This window comes from Ovis aries, chromosome 20, assembly GCF_016772045.2.
Source record: "Ovis aries strain OAR_USU_Benz2616 breed Rambouillet chromosome 20, ARS-UI_Ramb_v3.0, whole genome shotgun sequence".
NCBI classification, from domain to species: domain Eukaryota; kingdom Metazoa; phylum Chordata; class Mammalia; order Artiodactyla; family Bovidae; genus Ovis; species Ovis aries.
This window is the reverse complement of record NC_056073.1, coordinates 34,598,302-34,610,029: the sequence shown is the minus strand read 5'-3', so window position 1 is coordinate 34,610,029 and position 11,728 is coordinate 34,598,302. Positions and strand designations below refer to the sequence as shown.

At 38.4% G+C, this 11,728-nt stretch overlaps 1 protein-coding gene across 1 annotated transcript; it reads left to right on the top strand.

Moving 5' to 3' along the window:
• Positions 1–1,287: 1,287 nt before the first annotated feature.
• Positions 1,288–9,777, top strand: PRL (prolactin; the record flags this gene model as incomplete). The annotated part of the gene is given in 6 exon segments (NM_001009306.1): positions 1,288–1,296; positions 1,298–1,323; positions 4,053–4,234; positions 6,486–6,593; positions 8,631–8,810; positions 9,444–9,777. Coding segments are annotated over 6 exon segments (697 nt in total), but the record flags the coding sequence as incomplete, so codon positions are not given.
• Between the last annotated feature and the right edge of the window lie 1,951 nt (positions 9,778–11,728).

Sequence of the window (11,728 nt, the reverse complement as noted above, 5' to 3'; positions counted from 1 at the left end):
AAGAGATTATTTTCTTAATACAACTCACTTGTCAGTTTACTCTGAGAGACATATGGTAGAATTGAAACTAAAGGTCACAGGCTGCTTGAGATGCATGAACTTAAAAATTAAAGAAAGTCATCAACAACTTGGTTTATATTCATTACAGTCATTTCATTCAGGAAATCTCTAAAAGGCAAGTGGAACTTTTGAGCCCATGAAAGATAAATTTTTGTCACCTTGGCCCTAGAGTGGCTTGAGGTCAGAGAATTAAAGCTATCATAAGTTAATAACAGTTTGTGTAACCTTATCCTTAAGGAAAGTGAACGTGACTGCTTAGAATCTTGTTTTACTGCATCATTGACCAGAGTTTGTGTGTTTGTGTGTGTGTGTTTGCCCTTGAAAACCACTGTGTCACTTCCCCAGTATGAACTCCCTAAAGTTAGGGGTGACTTTTGTGTTCATTGTAGAAGAGAGGGCAATGCATGTTAGAGGATTCGTTTTCCAGCCCTCTTCACATCCCTCCTGATTCCTCTTGTAATAAACCTTTCAGCATCTAACTTGACTAATTATTTCTATATCCTTTAAACTTGCCATCCCACTGTTTCTCATTCTGTAAACTGGGGATGAAAAATATAACTTTACATACATGTTAAAATCAAAAGACTTATGTGAAAATGCACATTTTACCACAGAGGTATATCCTTTTAGAAAGGACAAAACAGAATGTGTAAAAATCAAGAAAAAAATGAGGAAAATGTATTGAGAGTATAACAGGAACTGAAAATCTTACTTACTCATCCTTATTCTATATTTCTTAGTATTTTGTGTGTAAATTTTGAAATCTTGACTTCAGCCAGCAATTTTGAATGAGAAAAAAATACTCTTTGATAATACATGAGACACCTAAATGAAAGATAATGCTATATTCAAGAAACTGCAGAGAAATAAAGGTAAATGTTACAATAAATGACTGCTATAATTTTATAGTTCCTCTAACTCAAACTAGTCTCTAGATCTCACCATCATTATCTCTCTCATTTCCTTTCAGTCTAATTAATCAAAATCCTTCCTACATGTTCATTTCTGGTCAGCATGTCTTCCTGAATATGAATAAGAAATAGAATACCATTCAATGTTTGAAATTATGGGGGTAATCTCAATGATGGAAATAAATGACTGGCAAAAGGGAAGGGAATGCCTGATTAAATATATTCATGAAGATATCAAAGCCTTATAAAGCCAACATCTGGGGAAGAGAAAGCTATAGGACGAGAGCTTCCTGGTGAAGTGTGTTTCTTGAAATCATCACCACCATGGACAGCAAAGGTTCAGCGCAGAAAGGTATGTACAGCAGCTTGTGGAGTTGTTGGGTTTTTTCGATGTTCCAATGGGGGTATCAATTTGAAATTTGAGGACATATTCTCTTAGGTTTCAGGATTACAGAGTTTAGAAGAACTAGCTAATCCTGCTCTAGAAGTCAACTGTGTAGGAGCACAATAGGACAGTGGTTCTTGAATGGAAGAATGTCTTCCAGAGACATTTGGTTAATGTCTGGAGATGGTTTTGGTTGTCTTAATATGGGGCAGGGGTGCTACTGGTACCCAGGGGGCAGAGAATAGAGATGTTGCTAAACATACTACAATGCGCAAGTTAGCCCCAGAACAAGTACTTATCCAGCTCAGGGTGCCAATCATGTCAAAGTTGAGAAACCTTAGACCGGAATAAGACCAAAAGTGTCTTTGAGTCCAATTTATCACAACTCCAGAAGGTAGAAACAAACATTTTCTAGCTACCAGGATTCGTATGTGGTGTGGCTAAGATGCATCAGTCTGATGAAACTTTTAACTCTGAAGCTATAATAAAGACAGTGACAGCAGAGTTGTCTCCTACAATACTTTGTTGACTGGGTTTAATCCAAATGATATCTTAGAAGAAAACACAGGCTAGTAACAATAATCGCCTTTACTTTCTTGGTTGACGTTCGCTAGAAAAATAAATTGCAGATAACTAATGGGAACTTACTGTATAGCATAGACAAATCTAGTCAGTGCTCTCTGGTGACCTAAATGGGAAGGAAATCCAAAAAAGAGGGTATATATGTATACGTATAGCTAATTCACTTTGCTCTACAGCAGAAACTAGCATAATATTCTAAAGCAAATATATCCTGATAAAAATTAATTTAACAAAAGAAATTGTAAGACAAAGAAATTAATTATAAAATTTATTTTATAAACAACAAAAACATTTCTTTTTTATCTCATCTTAGGCTGTGGGAAAAAATCCTTCAGATGATAAAGGTTCAGATAAATGTAGTCAGAGTTAAAGAATATCTATCCAGTTATGAATTTCCTAGAACCAATATTCTAATTTCTCTATCTGTAAAGTACTTTTTATTTATACTTGTAGATAAAACATTTAATCAGCTGTGTTACATGACTGTAAAGTACCTAAAATAATCTCTTTGGAAATATATCTTTGAAAAATTAAAAGACTGTTATATGAATTATCTCACAATATTGATATTAATATTTTGCAACTAAAAGGTTGTTCATTCTACACTACAGTCTATACTAAATAGTCTTTTAGGTATTTTCAGGTGTTGAGGGTTAGGTATTTTTTCACCCTAAATCTTTAGCCCTTGCCTCGTTTTGTCTTGGACACTTCCACTTACATTTATTCAAGATTCCAGAGGAAAGGAGTTTTTTGGTAAACACATTTCTATATTCTTTATTTTATTTGGAGCAATTTGAACTTAAACATGATTTAAATCATTGCCTTTTTCCTTTTGAAAGTGTAAGTTATTGATATGTTAGTGGTTCATATCAGTCTATCTGCTGAGATAGTAAATTGGTGACTATATTGTCTCTGCTAATTGTAAAGACTTTAAAAATGAATGTTTTATAGACAGAGCAGAATGAGTGGATAAAATCGTCTTTCTAGGGTCACTGCTGTCATGCAAAGGCAAAATATTTTTCTCTACTAGTAACGGCAATGATCGCTGTAAGCACAAGGTCATCACAGCTACTGATGCGGTCCCTGTTACACACGTGCAAACCAAGAGCCCAGCTGCCTGTGTGTTGTGACATGAGGAAGCGAAAAGGTGACAGTGTGGTCCCCAGTCACCTCCATCTGCTAATCATGGGGCTTGGGGGAAAATCACTTGCCCTAAGTCATTGTTTATTAATAAAATCTGATGATAATAATAGAGATCATTGGAAAGAGCCCTGATGCTGCAAAAGATTGAAGGCAATATAAGAAGTGGGCAGGAGAGGAAGAGATGGTTAAATAGCATCACTGACTGAACAGACATGAATTTGAGCAAACTCCAGGATATAATGAATGAAGGGGAGCCTAGAGTGCTGCAGTCTATGGGGTGACAAAGAGATTGGGACTTAGCTATGCACAACAACAATAAGGCCAAGGCTATCTCAGAGGATTATCACGAAACAAAAATTTTACACATTTTAAAAAGCTTTTAGCAGAGTATCAAGGAAACGGATGGGGTTATTAAGTTGAGCTAGCAGATCCAAGATGCAGTATCCTTTTTCTCTGAGAATTCTCTTTGTATTCAATAATAGGGTTCAGGCAGTCATGTGTTTCTTCTTACCCACCGTGATGGTAAACCATATAGACCAACTGTGCTGTTCTTGCCATTTCAGTGTCTAAAATGCAAGCATTAGTCAGTGTACAGTGAAAAAATTACAAACTCCTACAAGCTGCTGAGAATCTGCAGAGAATCCCAAGACATTAAACTATTGTAGGAGAATGACCTAAACACTCTGACTCCCATTAATTTAAATTCCAAATGTTTGCAGAACACAGGAGCGCTTCTGGGAGCAATACAGAAATGCAAGGAGTAACCTACTTCTGCAACTATATAACTGTGCAAATATCATCATCCATCTAAATTTACACAATGGAAGGTGTTGCTTCCCCACCCCAGCTGCTATAGCACAAAATCCTGCTCAGGGCAACAGGGAGAGATGAGGCCTCCCTGGACAGGATGGCTTTTGCTAACCTTGGGGTAATACGTCATCTCAGAGCGACTCTTGTTTTTATTTATGCAGGGTCCCGCCTGCTCCTGCTGCTGGTGGTGTCAAATCTACTCTTGTGTCAGGGTGTGGTCTCCACCCCTGTCTGTCCCAATGGGCCTGGCAACTGCCAGGTGTCCCTTCGAGACCTGTTTGACCGGGCAGTCATGGTGTCCCACTACATCCATAACCTCTCCTCGGAAATGTTCAATGAATTTGTAAGTACTGTATTTCTTGCTTATTTCCAGAAGAAACCTTTGCGTAAGTGACTGGGCTATACTATCCTTTAAACAAGAAGGCTGCATCAGCCAAACTTCAAAGAATACACTTTCTAGGTCAAATAAGATATTAGCTCATAAGATGTGGTAGCTGAAGAAAAGACGTTTCATGAAATCTCAATGATTCTTAAAGAGTGACATACCTGTTTCAATTTGCTTTTATTTGTTAAGTTTCCAAAATAAATTTAAAGCACCTGTACTTGTCAGCTTGGACTCTCATAGCAGAATACCACAGACTCAGTGAATTAAACAACAGAACTTTATTTCCTTGCACTTTTGGGGCCTGGAGGTCCTGGATCAGGGTGCCAGCAAGGTCAGTTTCTGCTAAGGGCTCTGCCTACCCATGCCGGCTTCTCCCTGTGTCCTCTCAGGGTTGTGGGAAGGGAAGAGAAACAGAGGAAAGGCACAGAGACAACAGAGAAAACTCTCTGGTGTTTCTCTTCATAAAGACTCTAAACGTATTGGATCAGTGTTCCACCCTACAAGCTCATTTAACTTTAATTAATCTTCATAATCTTCTGGGCTTCCCTTGTGGCTCAGCTGGTAAAGAATCCGCCCACAATGTGGGAGACCTGGGTTCGATCCCTGGGTTGGGAAGATCCCCTGGAGTAAGGGAAAGGTTACCCACTCCAGTATTCTGGTCTGGAGAATTCCATGGACTGTATAGTCCATGAACTCGCAAAGAGTGGGACACAAATGAGCGATTTTCACTTTCATTGTCAGTCTTCGTAAGGGCTTCCTAGGTGGCGCTCTTGGGGAAGAACCCTCCTGCCAATGCAGGAGACATAAAAGATGCAGGTGCCATCCCTGGGTCAGGAAGAGGCCCTGGAGGAGGGCATGACAACCCACTCCAGTATTCTTGCCTGGAGAATCTCCATGGACAGAGGAGCCTGGCGGGCTATAGTCCACAGGGTTGCAAACAGTGGTCCACAACTGAAGCGACGTAGCTTGCACACAGTCTTCATAAAGGCCCTTTTCCAAACACAGTACTTTGAAGATTTTTGCTTCAACACATGAATTTGGGGGAGACACATTCAGTTCATAACAGTACCCAACATAAAGCACTCTTAGGTGGGGCTGGGAAAAAGAAGCATCTTGATTTTCTGGTCCTTCAGTGTCCCTCTGGGCATTCTTCACCCAGCACACAGTAAATAGCCAATAAATGGGAATTGCACTTCAGTGAACTGGGTGGATGGGACATATTAGACAGAGCTGAATTCCTGTAATGAAAACAAATAATGATAGTTTTTTAAATGCTACAAATTACTATTCTAAGATGTGCAATATATGGGCTTATGACTACAATAGAATGCTTGGTTTATAATTGGAAACAAAATTATTCTCTTTCTGATGAAATTACTTTGAAAGTTGTATACTCTATTATGTCACTCAAGGAGCCCACAGTAGAGCAGAGAACTGATAAAAAATGGTGCTCAATGTTTCTATTACATTCATATAGTTCTTTTTATTCACTAGTTTTCCTTTCATCTTCCATTTTTGACTGTCATCTTTTTTCCAGATCTTCGAAGTAATCTCTTTACATGTTCACAACTTTGGCTAAAGATTAGGTTTTCTTTAGCAATGTGTTAGCTAGTTATTTCTACTCTCCTTCTCAGTCCATTGCTTACTATTTTCAAAAATTTTATGCCATGTTTTTCTGACTTACCATTTTCTCATCATCAATGACACTGAATTCTGCATCTGTGCAGCATACTAAGCTATAAGTTTGTGGATTCAGATTAGTCAAACAAAAGTTATAATTATATATCTTCTTTTAAGGGAGTATATTGGTTCCAACCCAAAGTAAACAAGAGATTAAATGTCTATATAGGTATCACACATATGCACTATATTTGGTTCAAATACTAAAAAAAAGGTGATACTTGATAAAGCAGTTACTATTTCATATTTGGGTTATTTTTAGTGTTTGCTATCCAAATAGTAACTATGGGAAGGATGAAATGAAACAAGGGAAAAAAAAAAGAAGGAAAGAGGTTGGAATTTAGATGACAAGCAACTGTTTTCAGAGATAATGGAAAGAAAAAAGTAGGAAAAAGAATTACTTTCAATTTTTACGTGACCCTCATTAAAAAAATTATTCATCTATCAAATGTGTTAATATTCTGCTAAAGGTTCATTTATTGAATGCCCAAACAACCCTAATGAATTGAATTTGCTTGATCGCTTCCAGGATAAAAGGTATGCCCAGGGCAAAGGGTTCATTACCATGGCCCTCAACAGCTGCCACACCTCCTCCCTTCCTACCCCTGAAGACAAAGAACAAGCCCAACAGACCCACGTGAGTCTTTTATTCGGGTTTTCACCAGAACAAGTGAGACAGTGCACTGATGTTACCTGGCTTCACGTTATTAGAGGTAATGGTAACTGGACATGCAGAGAAAGGTGAAGAAACAGTAAATAATCAAAGAGGAATTGCATTATGCAGTTGATGAAATATGAGTAAAATCAAGGGATGACTATAAAGATCTGTAACAGCAGAATAATAACAGATCTATAAATTGTCCATGCAGACAACATAAGTTCAACCAATGCATTAGATCCAAGGTTGCAGCCATTATACTGTATGAAAACATGAAATAAATGGAATGTCCATGTTTAAAATATAGATTTAAAAAATTCATGGATATGTAAGAAACACAACCCCAGTTTTGAGTATTCCCTGATACTAGTGACTCCTACCTGGGAGTCACTCCTACACTGCACCACTTGAGCCACCAATTCTGCCTTTCAAGGCTCACCTGATTCTTCTACTTCTCTTCTACACCTACTTCATTCTTGACTGACTCCTCTATTACCTCTTATTTTTAATTATAAGTCTCCCCCCAAAACGGGTCCTAAAAACTATTACGTTTTGCTTCTCATGGCTGTGATGATTGCCTTTGTTCTGATGACCTCACCATCTACTGATAAGCCTCAATCATGTATCCCAGGTCCAAATTCTTATCATTATAATCGCTCCTTTCTGATTCCCTGAGCTAACCACAGTGCTAACATTATTTAAAATATTTCAACATGCATCTCCCCTAAAGTACAATCTGTTCTCTTGCTACAGTTTTTAGTGATACCAGCATTTTTTCCATCTGCTAATCTCCTTAATAACGAGGATGATAAAATGAAGGAAGAAGGTCAAGAAGAAAAAAGAGGAGGACTTTTAAAATGAGTTTAAAATAAATTTAAAATTTGTTGAGAGCTATTACCTTGCCATACAATTTACAAAGTGCTTTTTTTTTCATTACTATGTTTAATCCTCACGAAAATTCCTGCAGCACAGTGACCATTATTACACTTCCTGTAATATGGAAACTGAGACTCAGAAAAATAGTGGAATTTGCACCAGTCACACAGGTAGTAAGCAGTGATTCTGGGTTTCTTCCAACTCAGAGCTCTCAGTCTTCATCTTTAAGCTACAACGCCCTCAGGAAAACCATGCTGCCACTCACCCTAGAGTCTGAATTTCATTTCAGCTCTCTTACTCTCACAACCCATCATGTTTCTATTGCAATGCCTGTTTGATTCTTCTCTGCTGTTCATTTCCTGTACCATTAAAGTAGTTCATGGCCATGAAGAAATCAAGCATTTTAATTAGAGATGCTCAGCCCCTGGGAGTTTCATGTCCAGTCCTGGTAGTAGTGAACTGGGAGGCAAAACCCTCCATTGTGAATCCCACTGATGCTGTTAATAAAGACAACACTGCCATTTTCTGCCTAGACACATGTCAACAAAATAGACTGCTCTGATATCAGCTTGGGGGCTGTTGGGATGGATTGAGGAAAGTGTGGCTAGGAATGTCATATCTTCTTTATTGCCTCTTTGTTCTAATATTATAAAAGGAACTACCAATCAAAAACTAAAAATGCATTAATAAATACTTTGATTCATTCATATGAATGACTCACTGGGTGAAAATGAGGTGGGCACAGGTGGATTCCTTCTTTCCTGGGTCAGGTACTCCAGGCACATACTAAGCTCCAACAAAATACTTAGATTTGTCTCCCCAGACAAGCAAAGCATTCAAATACAAAAGAACTCACTGAGTGGATGGTAGAATTTCAGAGGGAAAAATAAAATTCTTTATGTTATAAATTAGAACTCATCAGAAACATTGGTTACTAAAATAAGCCAGATTTTTAAGTATTTCAGCAAAGTATAAACCAATAGCTTACATTTTATAATTTTGCAACTTTCAAAAAAATTTCAATACATATAGGGAAAACCTGGAGTTTTTTTAGGTCAGTCACTCTGAGCAAAGATCACCTGTTACTAAATCCACTGAATTATGCTTATTTTAATGAGATTGTTTCCTGTGGCTGTTTAGCATGAAGTCCTTATGAGCTTGATTCTTGGGTTGCTGCGCTCCTGGAATGACCCTCTGTATCACCTAGTCACAGAGGTGCGGGGTATGAAAGGAGTCCCAGATGCTATCCTATCGAGGGCCATAGAGATTGAGGAAGAAAACAAACGACTTCTGGAAGGCATGGAGATGATATTTGGCCAGGTGAGCAGCCTCATGAAATCTTCCTTGCTGTTCTCATGAATGAGAGAGGTGATTTCTTTAAGGAGGAATGAGTTTTGAACTATCTCACTGTACAAGAACACAATTCAGACCTTCTTTTTCTAGACTGGTATTACACAAAGCAAGAATCTGTTCATTCATAGTGATAGATTCTATTGTAAGTGAATTAGAATTCCACAGCAATTTTTGACAGGTATAGTCTTTCTTGAATTGCACAGTTACACCAAAATCTTGCCTCTTCCTGGGTACAGATGGCTGAAATATTTTCAAGGATAAGAGAACTAGAGAATACAATTTGCAAGATAAATGTTTTCTTCAAAATATCCAAAGATATCCTCTACTGAAATTCAGCTTGTATTCTTCCTCTGTTCTCCTCAAACCATAGTATGAGAGTGAGAAGAAAGAAAAGAGAAAGTCAAAACCAAACTAATACTTGAATTCTGCTTTTAGTTTTTATTAATAAATTACTAACAGATATCTGATACACTAACTCTGAAATCCAAGTGTAGAGTCTTTCCTGTATCTTCCCCAATTACTAATTTGATAATTAGAAAGAACAAAGATGAGCAAATACTACTAAAACTCATAACAATTCATTATCTTTTGGATGCTTAGGTTATTCCTGGAGCCAAAGAGACTGAGCCCTACCCTGTGTGGTCAGGACTCCCATCCCTGCAAACTAAGGATGAAGATGCACGTCATTCTGCTTTTTACAACCTGCTCCACTGCCTGCGCAGGGATTCAAGCAAGATTGACACTTACCTTAAGCTCCTGAATTGCAGAATCATCTACAACAACAACTGCTAAGCCCACATTCATCCTATCCATTTCTGAGATGGTTCTTAATGATCCATTCCCTGGCAAACTTCTCTGAGCTTTATAGCTTTTTAATGCATGCTTGGCTCTAATGGGTTTCATCTTAAATAAAAACAGACTCTGTAGAAATGTCAAAATCTAAGATGGCAATTTTGTCAATGTTTCTTATCATCATTTAATAGACAATCAAATGAAAATCCTTCCTTATGATCGAGAGAAAGAAGTTCTGATTAAAATTTGTCACAAGTAGCAGAAACTGACATTCCAAAGACCATTAACAACTTACTTTAGAATCACAGCAAATTACTCTGGGTCAATTTATTAGAATTAAAGAATTAGATAATCATTCATTGTGTTGGTCATGCTACCAAGATGACTGAATTCTCAGGATTTTTTTACGAAAGTCAGCCAACTTTCACAGAATTGTAACAGACAATGTAAATGCTATGAAACTAGTGTGCTCAAAGAGCATGAGGTTTACTGAACTGTATAAAGATTGTTATAATGCTGTCTTAGTCCTTTTGGGCTGCTATAACAAAATATCACAGACCTAAAAACATTTGAAAACAATGGAAATGGATTTCCACTGCATTATCAGGTGGGGCCCTCTTCTGATCACACACTTCTTACTGTATCCTCACGTCAGGGAAGGGCTAGAGAACTCCGTGTGTCTCTTATATATAAAAGCAGTCATCTCAGCCAGGAGGCTCCATCCTTCATCACCTCCATAACTTCATCATCTCCCAAAGGCCCCACCTATGAAAGACCATCACCATGGGAGTCAGGATTTCAACCTATGAAATTTCTGGGGGACACAAAGGTTGGGACCAGAGCAGATACAAAAGTGAACTGGCTCCATCCTCCTCCAGTGCGCTTTCCACACTCCACTGCATCCTCATTTCCTGCATCATCTTGCAGCCATTCCACACATTCTATCACTCTGGGTTTAACAAGTCCAGCTCAGTTAAGCATCAACTCCATCTCATATTCAGCCTATTTAATGTTGCTCTCTCCCCTCCTGAGGCCCTGGGGGACCTACCAGGGAAAGCAGATACATCCATTTCTGCAAGGTTCCATCTCTCCCTCTCTAGATCTTTATTCTTTGGGCCATGTTAGAAGTAGGCAAGGGGTGATAAAATGGGAAAGTTCTGACATCTCTGAGTTATGTGGTGCTGATGTAGCCTTCTCATGGTTAAGAGAGACTGATCTGCAATTCCCCCTGACTGACAAACATCTGTCTTGTGGGGCACCCTTGTGATTTTCCAGGACATTCATAAGTTGTGGATACTCAGCAGCATACTTTCTTTTTTAACCTGGGGAAATGTTTTAGCACCCACAACTCCCCACAGCCTCTCTGTTTCCATCACTCTGCAAACACCATCTGGAGAAAATTAATTGGCTTAAGTTCAGCTGCCTACTAGCTGACTCACCAGAAACCCATGTATCATCAACACTCCAAACAACTGAATGGCAAAAATACTGGTGTGCATCTGATCCCCTCTTGGGGTCTCTGGACAATTCTCTGCCTGGTCACATAGACACAGAGTAGATCAGGAAGTTGGATTCATAAACAAACTGGGAAGTGAAATATTCTCTTCTTTTAAACTATCTTTGTCAATTATCAAACATCCCCTATTAGGTCCCTGAATTACAAAACCCTCCAAATAGACTAAGCCTCTATAGAGACTAGAGAAAGTGATTGGATTAGGGTTGCTCAACTTGTTCAACTGCTTCCAGATAACCTGCAATGAGGGCTGAGCTCTCCTGAAGAAGGCAATGATGTTGCTGGGCTGGTTTTGTAGCATAATTTGGGCTTTAGCAACAATTCCTAGACAACAGACAATAGGAAATATTCCATCCAACATCCTGGTAGAAATGAAATAAAACGGTAGATGGAAAGGTGGATAAAGATGAAAGAAAGAAGAGAAAGATAGAAAATGAGTGAAAACTTGTGAAGGATAAAATGTTATTAAAACACTCTATTTGGTAAACTCTCAAATACATATGGCCTTCCCAGGTGGCACTAGCAGTAAAGAACCTGCCTGCCAGTGCAAGAGACTTGAGACATGGGTTCAGTCACTGGG